Raw genomic sequence first — 19,280 nt, 5'->3', positions numbered from 1 at the left:
GCCCCTTCCATAGTAAAACAATGGCAGCTCAGGGTTCACAAACTTTTGCACATACAAAAGTTGGCAAATCATTTTTTTAAATTTGTTTTAACAATTGATTTCCGGAAAAGAAAACTGTGGAATTGATAAACACACACCTGTAAACATACTTATGCAATCGAATCAATTTTGTTGCTAATCTTTGACATATCCAATACTCTAATCACCACCAAAGCCCCATCCCCCAAGTATTTATTATATGGAAAATAATATTTAGTTTTTGTTTTTTGTAATAATAAATAATTTATAATTCAAAAACTGGCATTTAAGTGATTAAAATCACGAAAACGATTGACTGTTTGGTAGTTTTGAGCAAGTTTCAAGTTGTTTAAGTGATTAATAAAAAAAGCAGAAAGCAATAGCATAGGATTTCAAAAATGTTACTGAAAATAAAAGTCACTGCAAACAATCATGCCACATGCTTTAACACAGCCAAAATTATCACCAAATAAATAAAAAAAGTCAAGAAAAATTTACAAAAATGCCAGAGGGCACAAGGGTTAATGAGTTGCAACATTTGACCACAAGATAGTGCTCTGTGCACACTAATGCACACCACATCGTTCTTCAGAAAAACACATTACATAAAACATTCATCTTAATTTTCCTGTCTTAAACTGACACACTTTTCTGGATTCCATTTAAACATAAGGGATTAAACTTAAAATGATTGTTATACTTATGCAACAGCCTTAGGTTCTCTGTCCTGATTTATGAAACCACTGGGTAACAGACGAATAACACAAACAATGAACAGCCATAAATACATCTGTGCAGTACAGTTGTCTGTGTGTTCCTGTGGCTCAGGGTTGACTGCAGTGCCCTTCAATAATGTCTTTGATTCTTTGTGTGTCTGCATGCAGCGCTTCATTGCAGGGGTCAATCTTCAAAGCAGCTTGGTAGTCTTGTAGCCCTAAAGAAAACAAGTTACATGTAGATCGGCTGACAACACAGAGTAGGTTGGACAGAAATCAAGTCATCATTCTGAAATACATGCTACAGCTATGTATCGTTTCTCTACCGTTATGTTTTTAAACACAAAAAGTATTTATGTTTGAACATTTGTCATTATGTGTGTAGTTAAAAAGAAAGCAAAATATGAAATTGAAAACAGTATAATCAAAGCATACAGAATGTAAGAGACCAACCTTCTGCATAGAGCTCTAACTGGCAGAAAGCAGATCCTCGTCGGACATGTGCTCTGGCTCTGGCAGCTGCATTGGCAGCAACATGGGGAGTCATCAGATCAAGTGCCTGCAGAGAAACATGAGGTTTTTTCTTCTTTAAATAAAAGCCATATAAGAGATGAATTCATCCTTTTTTCTTTACAGTCTGACATATACATAGTCACTGCAGATAAAAGCCCGTCTGACTTCAGGTGAGTTCTGTAGTTATTTAGATAATAAAAGAAAAAATCTGCTTGTGCTTTGAATAATGTGCAGCCTGTAACGTTTGCATCCCGTTGAGCAAAATTGTCTTATGTCAACCTAAAGCTAATAAAGCTAATAAAATCCCATGCAGCAGTAGCAGGGGATAGCTACTAGCTGCTAAACATATAGCTACAGTATGTTACGCCCATTAACCTATATGTGTGAGTGGGTTCCATACAGGGTCAGGGATGTGTCAGGGAAACAATTTTTTTTTATATATAGCTTCGATAAATCCTGACCGTCACCACCATCACCATACGGTTCCGTTAACCTTTCTCTGCAACGAGCTCTTGGGTCCACGCAGCCACACACCAGTCAATCAAACTACCAGACGTTCAACCAATCAGAAAGTAGCAAAGAAGCCACAAGCAATTATGACCGGGGGCCAAGCCTCCGACGCAACTCGGAACCGAGCGTCATCGACTGCTGCGCAGGCCGCTCACTTTACAGAATCCGGGGATGTAAAGTTTCTCGATGTGGGTTCTTCGGTTTGGGAGTTATAGACCAAAACGCAAAAAAATCGCAAAGAAATTGTGGGAGCTGAAATGGAAAGTCTGTTTTGCAGTTGCGATTTTGCAAATAATCCTTAAGGGTTTAAATGGTGGCCTATGCTAAAAGATGCAGCTGAATTCAGTGCATCTGTGGATATAAAGGTTTTGAATGTGGGATGTTTGGTTGGGGAGTTATGAGCAAAAAGAGATTGTCAGCCTCTCCACTGTAAAAAAGTGGAGAGGCTGTCATCCTCTCCACTGTAAAAAGAGAATTTTTTTTTGGAGCCACAGTGCTTCAAGTGGGAGCCAGAAAACCCCTATCCTGAAGGCCTCAAAATCTGCCACTCGAAGCTACAACAGCGAGCATCAGTAATATCCAGTATCCATATTTGCTGAACTGAACTAAGAGTTTTACTGTAATAAAAGAGTTTTATAAATAGAACTGTGTCTTAAGATTTAATATTGATCCCCAACACTCCCCCCCAAACAACTACCCTAGGCCTACACCCATCTCACTAGTCTGGCATTTGTTATTAATCCAGTTATACTTTCATCATAAAAAATTACTACAATAGGCTATATTTTAACTAAAACAAAGAAATTATACTGAACTGAACTTGTGTTAAAAACCATTATTATGCTTTAAATTAATAAATAAACACAAAAAAAAAATTCGATTGTGCGCTTCGCGCGCTCACATGGGAAATCCGCTTCCGTCTCACTCTAAACAATTTCCAAAAGTTGAGAACCCTGTGTCAGTATTTCATTTAGTAGAAAACTCTGCATCACTCCATCTCCATCAACATGACTAAAGCTCTGTCAGATTAGATCAATTAAAGAGCAGCGAAAACACATGACCTCAATTGCCTCCTTCCACGTACAGAAGTTATCTCTTTTTTTTATATGCAAGTTGCAAAAAACCAACATGTGCAGTGATTCGTGAGTATTCAATGTGCAACATGTGTTGCAGATGTACACAGATTTAAAGTCAAACAGACAATACATACCTGTGAGGAATCCTCAAGAGCCTTATGAAGATTTCTTAACTTCAGATGACATGCTGCTCTGTTTGAATACAGAGCTGGGAGTTTTCTGTTGAGCTTGATAGCCAGGCTGTAGGCGTTCACTCCACCAAGGTAGTCCCCAGTTGCAAAACATTTGCTGAAGAAAGAGTCAATTTCGTGATCCATTGGTTCATAAAGATAAGTATTGTTAAATAGTTTGGAGAGCAGACTTCACTTACTTTCCTTTGTCCTTTAACCAGCCGGGGTTCCGCTCCTCCTCTTTCAGGTCTTTCAGCTCTTCAACATCTGCATTGACTGCACGTCTGGATTTAGCTTGTTTTTTGAGCCACTGTTTAGAAATAATAGAATCAGGCCTAGGCTACTAAGCAAAGATAGTAACTTTGCATTCGATGTTGAAGTCTATCAGAACCAGCTAACAACACAAATACAATTTGAACTCAGTAGCAGAATAAAACATCTAGCGTCATTTTGTATTCAAATTAATTAAATCCACGTATCCCTTTCCCTATACCTTTTTTTTGTGGTTATACTACTGTAAAACCACAAGGGAAAAGGCTGTTGATGGCAGAAAAGGAGATAAAACAATCCCTGCATTACAATACCCATACTTCCCAACTATTTAGTATGCCAGAAAAAGATTTAGGATGTCCCAATACACGCACAATCAATTGTAGTATGCTGAAAATACATAAATGCCGCCCTGACTTCAATAGCATTTTGGAGTATTCGTCTTTATTCTCGACATTTCTCGACATAATGAAAGAAATTTATCTTAATTATCTGATTTTTTTTCTCTCCTGTGTCCGTAAAACTCTTCTTAACTTTAGTATGTGGTGTAGTAAAAAAAAAAAAGTATGTGATTTGGAACGCAGGGTACCTCACCTCTTCCTCCTCTTGCACTCTTGATTCCCTGAGGGCTGTTGGGAACACTCGTGGGGTAAATGTGACTTGAATGTTTCCAACAACTCTTGGAGCCGGCAGGTCCACTTGTTTGTTCTTGTCTTTTGCTTCACTGTTGCATCTGTGATCTACAAACAAGAAGGTTTTCATTAACATACTCACATCCAGTAGTAAAAAAGAGAGCATTTGATCACACAAAGAATTGACTTACCTTTGATTTTTCCTCCATCTAAACATCCATTTTCCTCTGTCGTTGTCATGGCTTCCAGTCTGCTTTGATTGTCTCTCTGCCTTTTGAGTTTCACTTTGGCTTTTTCCTCTGCTTTCTGCGTCTCTTTTAGTTGCCATGCCGTCAGCTCTGCTTCAGTTTTCTCTCGCTCGTTGTCCTTCATTTTCTGGATACTGTCTCTTTCCTCCTTTTCAAGCTGAGATTTAAAAAATAAAGTTTGTAGTCCTCTTAGGTTTCACAGCTGGTTAGACACTTGCTGCTGTGATTCATGAGTAGGTTTGTGGGGTGCACTTACCTTCATTATTGTCTGCAGTGCAAATTTTTTCTCTGTGTGCTTTTTCTCTGCTTTCGCTCTTGGCTCAGAAGAAAGCTTTTCCTGGTGTTTCAATAGTGCCCTTCTTCGGATGTCCATTTTTTTCCCCTTATCGTCTGAAACACATTGACTTATCATGGAACAATAATTCTATGTGAAGCAAGGTATGCTTTACTTTCAATAAAGTAAAGCTGACATTTATTAACAACTGACTATGTTCTTCTTAGCTGAGGATTTTCTGATATGTCTTAATATTTTAAAGCATAACCTAGTATTGTCAATGTTCAAATGTAGGACTTGGAGGAGGAGGCTATAGGACCCGCTGAATGAGTTAACATGCACTATCCTCATTGCCGTTTAAATCCCTCCAACACCTGTTATAGACACGGAACATGAGGACATTAGCCCAGTGACCAATAGACTCCAAACACAACAATCAAAACTTCATAAGAATATCTTGAGACTTCAACTTCATTTGACTCCCTGCCACACTGCCAACATGTGTACAATGTGTCAACTGCCCACCAGAGACAATAGGAAGGGATAAATGCAGAGCTTGCAGACTCAGAGGAGCTGAAAAGTGACACCAAGGGAGAGCAAGGAGTGCAGGATAATACGGAGCCCCTCTGGTGACATCTGGGGAAAATAATTATTCAGTTCGCACAATTTAATAATCTGTTTGCACGACTTATACATGAGACAATACAGAGCATTTTATTGGGGAATGAATACTCCATCCATCCATCCATCTATCTATCTATCTATCTATCTATCTATCTATCTATCTATCTATCTATCTATCTATCTATCTATCTATCTATCTATCTATCTATCTATCTATCTATCTATCTATCTATCTATCTATCTATCTATCTATCTATCTATCTATCTATCCATCCATCCATCCATCCATCCATCCATCCATCCATCCATCCATCCATCCATCCATCCATCCATCCATCCATCCATCCATCCATCCATCCATCCATCCATCCATCCATCCATCCATCCATCCATCCATCCATCCATCCATCCATCCATCCATCCATCCATCCATCCATCCATCCATCCATCCATCCATCCATCCATCCATCCATCCATCCATCCATCCATCCATCCATCCATCCATCTATCTATCTATCTATCTATCTATCTATCGGTGAGCCTATACTGTTTAAAAATGACTACAAGGTCAGCTACATTCTCTTACTTGGAGTTATCATCAGATGCTCCCACATTTTGTTGGTCCTCTTTGGCAAACTGATTACTGCAACTCCGTTTCCAACCTTTGCAGTGCTTCTGACGTCATCAACAGGTTCACAAAGGAAAGCTTCAAACAGATACGGTGGGTAATGCACCTGTATGGAAAAGAGAGTGTAAACAATTCATAGAATTTTATCAAAGGAAACTCAAACTTTTGTTTAGAACTACCATTGTGTCTGTATAGCCTACTATTAAATAGGCGACAGAAACAATGAAAAGTTCAGTAAAAATGTGAGTGTTACTGAAATAAACGCCTCACAACAAGTAGACCAAGAAATGTAATGCTTGCGGTATCCCTGTTATATTAATCCCTTTTTTATCTTCTTTTATCATGCATTTCTAGGGGTATAGCTGTCGAAAAAGCCGAAGTGGAGTGCGTGACACCAACATACAGTAATGACCACAACGTTTATTATTCTATTAACTAACTTTACCTTGAGGTATTCGTCTGTAGACACGATGTCCACCTTCGCAACTTGCGCTCCTTTTATAGGCACATTTATGTAAACGGTCGAGTCTGTCTGTGTCCATGAGTAGTCAGTCACTAGCAAAGGCATTGCGGCAGAGCTAACCATATAGTGTCAACCTGTTTGAAATAGCTGTGCCAGTAGCTACTTAGAAGTAACAGCTGTTCAATTTACAGTTCACTTAATGCGCAAAATATCGATGCAGTTAGGTCAAAAACGAACATCTGTGACCAAAGGAAATTACATGAACGCCAAAGTCTGATTCTAATATCGTGTTGCGTCTCGTTGCTATAGTGACTAGAGAGTAACATAGCCGAGAAGGGTCAACACAAAGGCAAAAACCCCTAGCAAAGTAAAATTCCCATTCATTTTCTCCATAGGGGATTTGATTATAAGCCTTAATCTAATGTCATAACCATCCAAGGCAGATTTACCGCGACGGTCGTCACCTACCCGAGAGTGAAGTCATACGCATGTTTGCTTTTTCTCAGTGCAGGAGGTTTTTGTAAGGCCACTGAATGAGTTTGTATCACTGTGGTGGACTTTTGGTGGAGGAACAAAACTCATCATTGACTGTAGCCTACCATAGATTTCCAATTTTTCCAACGTATTTCGCAAATGTAATTGTTATCTTATATTTTTTGAGTTGATAAAGTTCATTGTTAGAATTATGATTATTTTTGTAGGCTATTTTATCAAACAAGGCTGATCCCACGATCTGAGAAGACACTTACAGAGATCATTCATTTGATTTAAAAAAAATTAAAGAAACTAAAGTTATGCTAATTTCTGATAACTCATTTTCACAAATACATTCAATTATATTTAGCTTTTATATGTTTGAAAAGGAAACTATGGTTTCATGAAACTTTTAACTCTCAAAAAATAATTTCAGTAGGCCTATGATCTTTATCTGACCTGGTTTCCTGTTAAACACTAACATGGTTTTATCAATATGCAGCTTTTCTCTGTGTTCACGGTTCATTCATTTTACATAGTGAAAAGGAAGTGAAAGAGACAGATGACAAAGGTTTCAACTGTATTCACATGAGTGTTTCAGCTCAGTCACTTTAAACAGGAGAAAATCATCACGAGTTATTCTCTGTGACATGTTATAAAAACAAATAGGAAAATGTCATCAATAACCGTTTTCAATTAACCTAATTTACCCTTCAATCATGTGGCTGATGGACTGATGGATTTATGAGTGAAACAGCATCAAAAAGTATTCTCTTTATTGTAACGAAAAACCAGAAACTATTAAAAAAGTATTTCTTCATTCCAACTTCCCTCTGGTTCCCCTCTCTCTCTCCAGTGGGTGTGGTGCGGCCTACCCTGAGCGTCATCCCCCCTCCACTGAGGAGCTGCAGCAGGGCAGTGCCACACTGGTGTGTCTGGCCAGCAGGGGCTTCCTCTCAGCCTGGAGGCTGGGCTGGAAGGTGGGGGGCAGCAGCACCTCCTCGGGGGTGTCACACAGCCCGGGGGCCCGGGAAGAGACGGCCATTACAGCTGGAGCAGCACCCTGAGCCTCCCTGCAGACCAGTGGAGGAAGGCGGCCGCAGTGAGCTGTGAGGCAAGTCTGAACGGACAGAGCCCCGTCACTCAAACCCTGGACCCTGACAGCTGCTCAGTGTAGAGCTTCAGTAACACTTTCTGTTGGGAGATGCGTCTTTGATGGAGATCTTGATGGAGATACAGATCTCCTCTATTCAGATATTTCTGCAAGTTTCACAGCTCACTGCTCAGTGTGTTAGTGTGCATGCTGCTTTCTAATACTGAACTTTTGCTTATTCTTCTAAACGATCCTTTCATCATAAATGTGCTCATAAATAAAACTATGGATTGTAATGAGGCAGTGTTGTTGCGTGTATTTTATAATGTATTCATCACAAAATAAACCTTCTTCATCATCTCAGTATCAAAGCTGATACTTTTACACAGTATAACTTCTACACATAACATGCATTCAAAAAGAAAACCCTTTGAGAATTAAAGCTGGGGTGGAGGATTTGGGGAGAAAATGGCAGTTGGGAGAGATTCAAATCCAAATACCTCAACCGCTCCACTTGTTCTCTTTGGTCCCTATGGTCCCTCCATGACAGGCTCTACACCAACAAAGTCATGCCAAAGTGAATGGACAGTCCCAACAGCCAATAAGAACAGTTCACTGGACCAGTTCTCCTCATCACAGTCTCTTCACCAACCCTCTGAACCTGCAACAGGCCGTTTTCACTTCAGTCAAACTGAGGGAGGGTTTTGTATGGCTCTGAATCACTGTGTGAACACATTGCCATGGTCACCCAGACAGTAGTAATCTCCAGCATCTTCTGCCAGAACACTGCTGATGGTTAGTGTGTAGTAAGGAAGTGACAAACATTGCACTACCTTCCGGTGGCCACTAGGGGGGTGGTACCAAAAGTTTTTCGTTGACTCACTTGTTAAACAGGCCGCTTTCACAGTCTTGTTAAACCTATTTACAGCCTGGTCCACAAAACCATTCTAGTCTGTATGTTTAGGTCATATCTCCATGACAACACTGAGGGGGGTTAATTTTTTTCTTGCATGCTAGTTTTTATTCTTTTGGAGGTTAAAATGTATGAATAATTAGGGGCATGATCTCTTGAGTGACAGCTATCCGCCCGTTGTCCCTCACTTCGCCTCGGAGGTATACGTCAGCTAGATGGGCGTATCTCCCTACCTCCCCCCGACGTCACATCGATGCCTTTTTTTGAGAGACACCTATTTGCAGACCCATGTTATTGTTGGATGTTGTTACTTCCTTATTCAAGTGACGGTGACGTATTTCCGGTTCAACAATGGAGCTGCGCTTCCCCATGGGTCTGCAAATCGATACTCTTGGAGATACTGGTTGCGTTCCGAATCGCATACTTTCTACTATATAGTATGTAGAAAAAAGATTTAGGATGTCCCGATTCTTGTGGCCAGATTTAGGATGTTTAGAAGTACCCGGATGTCCTACTTCATGCGGCCAAGATTGTTAGAGTTGAAAAATGCATCCTATTTGGGCGATTCTGACCCACAATCCATTGCGCACGTGAAGTGACGTCACATCGACGAAGCCTCCATATGAAAACAAACCGGGATGCGACGGATATAAAAGCAAGAGGCAAGATCAAGGCGCAATGTTATGATGAAATAAGAGAGTAAAGTATGTCCTAATAGTATACCTACTGCATCCTAAATAGATTATTTTTATCGTCGGATGTAGTATGTAGAATAGAAAAAAGAAAGAGTATGCGATTCGGAACGCAACCACTGTTGCTTTTTTCGGCAAGAGGAGTGAGGCGGAGGAAAAATCTCACAAGATGGCGACGCGCATAAGCCAGGAGAATTGGATGCAGTAGGAATAACTGAGGTCAGCCCGGATGCTACATCCATTTTATATACTATCTATGGTTGAGAGTAGTTGCACTGTACAGTATATAAGAAGTTTGGGAGCCTGACCAGGTTTCTGAATGTACCAACTGAGATCACCATCAATATTTGAACTCCCTGTGGCGCTAATGGTCACAGTCCCTCTAAGACTAACAGACTTGGATGTGTCAGCTTGAGTCAGAAAGTTGTTTGCAGAAGACTCTGTAATGAGAAGAGAAATATAAAGCTTGAGAAATAGCACTTAAATAAATTATGAATTGATTAGATTAAATAGATTTCAAGAAAATATTTTTTAAGTACTTTATTTATGTTTTTTGAACAAACACACAAAAAAAATACAAAAACTAAATACAAAATAAAATAAACAACAAACATAGCGCAATCCACTCCACATGCTTCCAAGGACTTCCACTTCCATTGTTCAAACCACATACATACAGCAGTTTCACATGTGACGTTAAGTTGTTTACACTTTGTTTGAGTAGAAAATAAATAGTTAAAAGAAATTAAAGAGAGAACAAAATAAAAAAACTGAAAAAATTCAGTATTGGGCCAGGGTTGATAAAGAATTGAAAGAAGTTATTAAAGAATCCCATTTTTTTGTAAATTTATTTGCACAGCCTTTCACTGTTAATTTTATTTTTTCGAATTTTTAAATGAACATAACGTCTTTGAGCCAGATTTGAATTGATGGGGGATTAGGGGATTTCCACATAAGTAAAATACGGTGTCTTGCCAGAAGGGAAGTGAAGGCTAATGTTTCTGATTGTAAGGCTGTAATATGGGGTTGTTGAGATGGGGTTCCAAATATTACAATGACAGGGTCTGTTTTAATTTGATAAAAAAAACATATGACTCAAGTTACAAGAGGAGGCGTGGCATCTGTCACATTGTTCCACAACATTTGGATACATTTCAGATAGTCTGGATTTGTTAAAATGGACTCTGGATAATAATAATAATAATTCATTTTATTTGAGGGCGCCTTTCAAAGCACCCAAAGTCACCTTACAGGGCATAGTTAAAAAACAAAATCAACAATGATAAAAAACACAAGAACAATACACATTGAAACAATTTACACAAGGGTGGTGAGATGGGTGGTAGACAATGAATTATATGGAATATGTCAGTTTAAAAAGATGGGTTTTTAGACGGGTCTTAAAAGTGGAAAGAGTGTCGGAGTTACGGATGCCAGGTGGGAGGGTGTTCCAGAGGTGGGGGGCAGATCGGCTGAATGCCCTGGACCCCATGGCAACCAGGCGGGCGAGTGGCACAGTAAGTTGAGTGGAAGAGGAGGACCGGAGAGTGCGGGTGGGTGTGTTGTAGGGATGTAACGGTATACCGCAAAACGGTCGTTCGCGATATGAAAAGGCCACGAATGTCAACCGTAAGTTTTTTCTTGTTATACCGCGTCACGGTATTACAGGCGAGCTTGCATGGTAAATGCGCTCCGTCATTGTGGAGAGTCTGGTGAGCAACGTTGTCATAAACGTAGCACTCAATCTAACACTGTATGGGCCACACCAACATTGGAAACCAAACAATAACACATTGACACAACATCTTATCACTGAAACATGACTTCTAACTTCGTCTTCGTCACGTCTCACGTGGGCCGTTGTTTACACTAGCGCGTGCAGCTTCGCCACATTGAGTCACGTAGCGGCAAAGAAGAGAGAGAAAGAGAAAAGGGAGCTACACTCAACAAAAATATAAATGCAACACTTTTGTTTTTGCTCCCATTTTTCATGAGATGGACTTAAAGATCTAAAATTCATTCCAGATACACAATTGTACCATTTCTCTCAAATATTGTTTACAAATCTGTCTAAATGGGTGATAGTGAGCACTTCTGCTTTGCTGAGATAATCCATCCCACCTCACAGGTGTGCCACATCAAGATGCTGATCTGACATCATGATTAGTGCACAGGTGTGCCTTAGACTGTCCACAATAAAAGGCCACTCTGAAATGTGCATTTATTTGCTTTATTGGGGGTCTGGGGACTCAGAACCAGTCAGTATCTTGTGTGACCACCATTTGCCTCATGCAGTGCAACACATCTTCTTCGCATAGAGTTTATCAGATTGTCAATTGTGGCCTGTGGAATGTTGGTCCACTCCTCTTCAATGGCTGTGCGAAGTTGCTGGAGACGGCTTATGGTGGAGAAATGAACATTCAATGCACGAGCAACAGATCTGGTTGACATTCCTGCTGTCAGCATGCCAATTGCACGCTCCCTCAATGCTTGTGGCATCTGTGGCATTTTGCTGTGAGACAAAACTGCACATTTCAGGGTGGCCTTTTATTCTGGACAGTCTAAGGCACACCTGTGCACTAATCATGATGTCAGATCAGCATCTTGATGTGGCACACCTGTGAGGTGGGATGGATTATCTCAGCAAAGCAGAAGTGCTCACTCTCACACATTTAGACAGATTTGTGAACAATGTTTGAGAGACATGGTACAATTGTGTATCTGGAATGAATTTTAGATCTTTAAGTCCATCTCATGAAAAATGGGAGCAAAAACAAAAGTGTTTATATTTTTGTTGAGTGTAGATAGAGAAAAAGATCGACAAAGTAGCTTACCAGACTGAAGAGAAAGTTGCTCGCGGGTCAATTATATCATTATGAATCCAGGCGAACATGAGGAAATGAGATTATAAAAAATAAAAAAAAATAGAACAGAACAGAATAGAATAGAATCCACCGCGACCGGCGTTAAATCCCCGGTAAAGTCGGCGAACTTCCGTGAAAGGCAGATGAAGGAAATAAGTCCAAAGATCCTTGATATATTCATCACAACTTCACGTGAACTCAGCATAGACAGTATATAAAAGCTAACAGCATGTTGCGCAATACTATGGAATCCCTACTATGTCAAACATAGGTGACACTACTTTGGTCAAATGAAGGTGACGTTGCGAAAGTGTGAGGAAGGGAGGGGGAGAGGAGTGCACTGCAAAAACATTGATTTTGAGACTGCAATTTAAGTTAATAACAAATAAAAATCATAAATAAATATTTTACAGAGTTCATTGTGCCAGTCATAATGTAGGCCTATTAAGGTAAAACATGGCTTGTAGAAATAGAGTTGATAAGCAAATACAACATAAATAAATGGGGAAATTATCACACTATTTAAATAATTTTTATTTTATACATACTTTTACAGTTACAGACAAGTGACTAAATTAAGTTTAGATTTAGAATTCCTATTTCAGTTTGAAAAATATAGGTGTAATGCTTCTTTAAAAACGGCAGTAGAGAAGCAGTGTCTTTGTTTTGGTGATAAGTTGTTTAAATCTCTCAGAAATCTCTTCTTCATATTAAGATATAAAAAATTTGAATTATTCTTGCGTTTATGTTTTATTTAAATCAGCGTTAAACCATTTAATTTAAGGGGGTAGAAATGAATTCCGCGCTTAATATCGTATCGTGATATCGTGATATCAATCGCAGTATCGTATCATATCGTACCCAAAATTTCATATCGTTACATCCCTAGTGTGTTGGTGTGTAGGAGTTCACAGATGTATGGAGGGGCGAGGTTGTGGAGGGCCTTGAAGGTGAGGAGCAGAATTTTGAAGTGGATGCGGGTTTTGTGAAGCTGCTGTAGGACAGGGGTGATGTGATTAATGGAGGGGGTTCTGGTGATGATGCGGGCGGCAGAGTTCTGGACCAGATGGAGTTTGCGGATGGACTTGAGGGGGAGACCAAAGAGAAGCGAGTTACAGTAGTCGATGCGGGAAGTGACCAGGGTGTGAACAAGGATGGCTGTGGTATGGGGTGTGAGGGAAGGGCGGAGGCGGTTGATGTTGCGTAGATGGTAATAGGCAGACCTGGTGATGTTATTGATGTGTGCTTGGAATGATAGTGTGCTGTCTAGGATGACACCCAGACTCTTAACCTGAGGGGAGGGGGAGACTGAGGTGTCGATAGTGATGGAAAAGCTGTCAGGTTTTGTCAGGGTTGATTTGGTGCCGATGAGGAGAACTTCTGTTTTATTGCTGTTGAGTTTGAGAAAGTTGCAGGTGAACCAGGATTTTATTTCTTGTAGGCAATCGGAGAGGGAGGTGGGAGGAAGGGTAGAAGTGGGCTTGGTGGATATGTAGAGCTGGGTGTCATCCGCATAGCAGTGAAAATTAATGTTAAATTTACGGAAAATATGGCCAAGGGGAAGTAGATAAATGATGAACAGGAGGGGGCCTAGGACAGAACCCTTTAAACTGTATAAGCTGCAGCCTGGCACAAGGAGAAGATGAGCGTATACTATGCACAGCCTTATCCCACCATTGATCTGTCAAATCTACCCCAAGCTCACGCTCCCAAACATTTTTGCTTTTGACAGCGGAATTGTTTTCCAGAGTCATGAGTTTGTCATAAATAGATATTAATGATTTCTGCTGGGGTTTTAAGGTCAAAAGGTCTTCCCATGGTTGGTTAATAGAGAGGGAGGGATAACATGAAAAAAGAGAGGAGGCACAATGCCTAATTTGAAAGTACATAAATAAATGGGATGTAGGTAAATTAAAATCTTTAGACAAGTCTGAAAAAGTAGCAAAAGTACCGTCTTTATAAAGGTCTCCGAAAACTTTAATGCCACCATTTTTCGATAACATGTAGGAGATATTCCCAATGGGGGAAATAGATGATTGTTCACTATGGGCATCAGAGTGGATGCAGAGGAAAACTTAAAATGGCGCATAATTGGAACCAAATCCTTAGTGTAGATAGCACAATAGGATTCTTAGTGAAACTAGAAGGGTAATGGGCAATGAAGATGTGAGTAAAGCCGGTAGTGCAGAGGAGAAACACGACTGGGTCTCAAGCTTACACCATAATAGTTTGGGAGATTGAAGCAAATAAGTTAATTTATGTATTTGTGCTGACCAATAATATAGAAGAACATTTGGTAAGGCGAGACCACCGTCAGATGTGAATTTTTGCAGTAATGACTTTCTTACCCTGGGAGACTTACTTCCCCACAAGAAGGAAGTAACAGTCTCATCCAATGACTTTTTAGGCAAATATAAAGGAGTGCATTGAAGAAGAAAAATAAAAATAATATGTTCCTGAGGATAATATGAACCCAAAGTTGACGGCAGTGTCCGTGTGGAATTCCAATATAGTACATCGATGATCTGACATCATGATTAGTGCACAGGTGTGCCTTAGACTGTCCACAATAAAAGGCCACCCTGAAATGTGCAGTTTTGTCTCACAGCAAAATGCCACAGATGCCACAAGCATTGAGGGAGCGTGCAATTGGCATGCTGACAGCAGGAATGTCAACCAGATCTGTTGCTCGTGCATTGAATGTTCATTTCTCCACCATAAGCCGTCTCCAAAGGCGTTTCAGAGAATATGGCAGTACATCCAACCGGCCTCACAACCGCAGACCACGTATAACCACACCAGCCCAGGACCTCCACATCCAGCAGGTTCACCTCCAAGATCGTCTGAGACCAGCCACTGAGACAGCTGCTGAAACAATTGGTTTGCATAACCAAACAATTTCTGCACAAACTGTCAGAAACCGTCTCAGGGAAGCTCAACTGCATGCTCGTCGTCCTCATCGGGGTCTTGACCTGACTCCAGCTCGTCGCCGTAACAGACTTGAGTGGGCAAATGCTCACATTCGATGGCGTCTGGCACGTTGGAGAGGTGTCAGATCAGCATCTTGATGTGGCACACCTGTGAGGTGGGATGGATTATCTCAGCAAAGCAGAAGTGCTCACTATCACACATTTAGACAGATTTGTGAACAATGTTTGAGAGAAATGGTAATATTGTGTATCTGGAATGAATTTTAGATCTTTAAGTCCATCTCATGAAAAATGGGATGTTGCGTTTATATTTTTGTTGAGTGTAGATGACACCACGCGACATCAACCTCGTGTGATATCAACCTCATTTTAAGAAATACAGTACATGTTTTATTCGCGATCTCGGGAGAATAGCTACACTGCCCATTGCATTAATGAGAGTTAAGCTTCCACTGGAGGTCTGAACAGAAATAGTTTGTAAAGCAATGTGGTCATTCCTCGCTATTGGTGACATTTCAATGTGTTAACTTTTGGTAAAATTAGGCCTATATGAATAATTTGTCCATGTTTGTAATAGCCTATTATATCAGGTGAATAATATATTTAACCTTTAGGAACTTACTAGAGCGTTATGCATTTTTAATTAGCCTATGATAATTAAAGGTTTGATCGACATGCCCCAGAATGTCTGTCCAAATGAATGAATGACCTCAGCTCACGTGTGGATTTGCTTCGTCATGCGGGTTCACTTGCAAATAGGGCAATGTGAATACACCCTTACATTCTGACTTGACCCGACTATCTTGTATAACAGATATAAAAAAACAAGGCCAAAGATGGCATCACAAACGCCAAGGTGATATTTTATAGACCCTTTGTTATAAAGCCTGTCTGTTCTTGCACGCTAACTGGAATCGGTTGTAAACTCCAACATCATATCGTGTTTCCTTAATAACAACTTATAAAACTAGTAAAGCACTGTGAAGCATCGGAAAATATTGTTATCTCAAGTCCTGCATGCAGCCTATCTCAAAGGAGAGATTTGTTAGATAAACCTTTAAACATTGGCCATAAAGATAAAATGAAGTGAGATGATAGGGAGCCAAACATGTGACTTTTTAGAAATACACCCGAACAAGCATAATAAAATGGTTTGTAAGAGCAAGTAGTGTTGCATTTTTGCAGTTATTAGGTTCACCATACATTGAATTCGAATTGTGTTTCAAGTCACTTGGCAAGTAAGAAAAATAGCTGGCTCTTTAAACACTAAATGCATGACTATGCCCCTATATTTGTCTGTTTGGTGCTGGGCAGGTAGACAGAAGAGGCTTGTAGATCGAGTTAAGGCAGTAACAGTAAGGGGATCATTCTCAGAGTTTATGACAAGCAAAACCCAAAACATAAATTCACATGATCCAATAAAAAAAAGTGTGTGTGTATTGAATGTGCTAACACTTTAATTTCCTTGTGCAGCCCTGTTTTATGTGAAAAATAAATAAGCTTGAATCTTGGTGTGAAAACTCAAAATGCATATCCAACAAAAATATGACCCCAAATTATGCAGCTTTTATACATGTCAATTGTCTGGGCTATCACGTATTCTTATATGAACAACATAGAAAGTCAATTTGTGGGTGAACATTCATTTGAAGATCAAAGGCTGAACTGACGAGCCTATCTTTAATAGTGTCACCTTAAATTCTGCAGGTAATGTACTTATTCTAAATCAAGTCAAGGAATTTTGAAATTTGGATGACGAAATGTCACATGCTCCACCAGATCCAAGTTTTCCCAAGTCCAACCCCCTGCATTGTCCACTGTATGTTGCCAACAAGTGCAATAGAAGCATACACATTCTTTAAACGTTTGGTACAGTTCTTCCATTCAGAAGGAAGGGCATAAGGTTGATGTAGAGATAAAGAGTTTGGTAACCGGGGGGTTAAGGGCAGTAGATGGATCTTATCTCTCGTGTTCATGTTCATGAGGACTTTACTTTATAGCTGTGTGGCCATGAATTGTCATTCATAAAATGGTAGGATTATGGGAAACTGCCCTTCTGTTAAAGTCTAACTGCAGAACGGGACATTAGATAAATCATTTAGAGAATGGAGGGGAAAAAACAATCTTATAATCTCAATTTAATAAGAAATATTGAGGAAAAAATAAAATAGATAAAGAGGAATTCAATGTTTTAGTTTTACACCTAATGCAGATATTTTGCCTTTTAATGCGCTGTGGTAAAGATCACACATGAAGCTTTTTAGTGCAAAGAAAGCAAAGATTTTTATTGATTGAAGCTACCATTACTTCCACTCAATATGATGAACTAAAGTATAGTTTTAAAATAAATATACTTTTTTTTCTAATTTAAAGTTAGTGCATTTGTGGACCAAGAGGCAGCCAGCAGACCTTGGCCTGAGAACCTCGGAGACTTGCTGGTGACATAAGGTTGAAATAAATATCTAATGTAAGCAGGTCTCTGACCATTTAAGTGCTCAACAATTTGAAAAGGAATTTAAAATTTGACTGGTAGCCAGTGGAGAAATACAGTATTAAAATATTGTTTTCACATGAAATCTTTTGGGTGTCTTCAGTTTTCTCAGTGTTATCAGCCATCCACTTTTTAATGGCACGCTTGAGCGATACTCTTCTCATCTAACTATAGAAAAGAAGCCTGACACATGCTTGAAATACACTTTACTGTGTAGTGCAGGGTTTTTTTTTTTTACCTTTTTGAAGTGAAATGCATGAATCTGGTAGCCTGGAAATCCAGACCCTGATATCTTGAACGATAGAGGGTCTGAAGATATCAATAGTAATTTCCAACTCAAGGGGCGGCTCCTACTCGTGCATTTCAAATGCCACTGCACGCAGTTGGATAGCACTACAACCAATCAGAGCGATGCACAAGGCGACGTAAGCCCCTTTCGTTTAGCGAACAGCTGTTAAACTGTTCTGTTGCTCGTGCATTGAATGTTCATTTCTCCACCATAAGCCGTCTCCAAAGGCGTTTCAGAGAATATGGCAGTACATCCAACCGGCCTCACAACCGCAGACCACGTGTAACCACACCAGCCCAGGACCTCCACATCCAGCAGGTTCACCTCCAAGATCGTCTGAGACCAGCCACTGAGACAGCTGCTGAAACAATTGGTTTGCATAACCAAACAATTTCTGCACAAACTGTCAGAAACCGTCTCAGGGAAGCTCAACTGCATGCTCGTTGTCCTCATCGGGGTCTTGACCTGACTCCAGCTCAATTAAACGTTTGCCGTTGTCGGTCGGCAAAATAGAACATTCTACTTACTTGCTAATGAAAGATTTGAGTGACGTCTTCCAAATCGTTAAGGGTCGAGGCCAAAGCAGTCTCAAACTCACACAACATATCCGCAGTCATCTTTGATGTTTACTATCACGGCTTCGACGTCGCTTGCACGTCACTGTCGTCATCCGGTTACGTCCTCCCCATAGTACCATATAAGGGGCTCTGGCGCGCCCGCCAGATTTCTGGCTTTCTTGATAAAGCTTCAACGGAGCGTGTCTAGACCAACACGCGCAGCAAATTTAATTTGCCAGCGCCTAGTGGCAGGTCTGGGAATGCCAGGCTATGAATCTGGTGCACTTTGAGAGGAAAATTAAGAGGCTAAATATGAGGAATTTTGTGTGAACAAATAATTTGGAGACACTGGGTCGGATGAATTAGAAGCTAAAAGACACATGAATTTTCCATAAAAATATTAATTTAATTTAAAATAAAATATTATGCAGGGTCCTCTGGGTTGGGCTTGGTGCTCTTTTTCTTTAACAAGACATATTTCTCTGTAATATAGTGAATGCATTTGAATGCAGTGAGAGGAACGAAGCAGAAGAACTCTTGTCCAGCTATCTTTATTTCCACAGACGAGGCTGAAATAGGCTATAGACTATACACAGTGCATGGGAAACTGAAGGCAGCCCCATTTCCAAATGTTTTTAAATAAACTCAATACACACTGTGCTAGGACGTGAACGTGACATCACGTGATCAGTTAACCTCGGATTATCTCCCAGATGATCTGATTCAATTATTAGGCTATTAACTATCTAGACCAAAACACTTGATTCCTTTTTTTGTATGATAACTTACATTTGCTTAATATGATGTTAATATCAAAAACACAAACTCAAAAACA

The 19,280-nt window shown here is 40.0% G+C and overlaps 1 protein-coding gene and 1 gene segment (V, D, J or C); both read right to left on the bottom strand.

Annotated features, from left to right (window-relative positions):
• Window positions 1-842: 842 nt before the first annotated feature.
• On the bottom strand, window positions 843-6,247 carry dnaaf4 (dynein axonemal assembly factor 4; the record flags this gene model as incomplete). The annotated part of the gene is made up of 9 exons (XM_080027698.1): window positions 843-952; window positions 1,188-1,293; window positions 2,968-3,121; window positions 3,204-3,313; window positions 3,868-4,013; window positions 4,097-4,310; window positions 4,410-4,543; window positions 5,638-5,785; window positions 6,125-6,247. 9 exons carry the CDS (start codon window positions 6,245-6,247, stop codon window positions 843-845), a joined length of 1,245 nt encoding a protein of 414 aa, XP_079883824.1.
• A 2,181-nt stretch (window positions 6,248-8,428) lies between these two features.
• LOC307250581 (Ig kappa chain V region 3374-like) lies at window positions 8,429-10,806 on the bottom strand. The segment is given in 3 exons: window positions 10,743-10,806; window positions 9,591-9,754; window positions 8,429-8,542 (listed from the first exon to the last, which is right to left on the bottom strand).
• Window positions 10,807-19,280: the final 8,474 nt, after the last annotated feature.

This window comes from Ammodytes marinus (genome assembly GCF_949987685.1).
Source record: "Ammodytes marinus genome assembly, chromosome: 5".
Classification (NCBI taxonomy): Eukaryota; Metazoa; Chordata; class Actinopteri; order Uranoscopiformes; family Ammodytidae; genus Ammodytes; species Ammodytes marinus.
The sequence above is the reverse complement of the archived record's forward strand: the minus strand, read 5'-3'. Positions and strand labels throughout refer to the sequence as shown.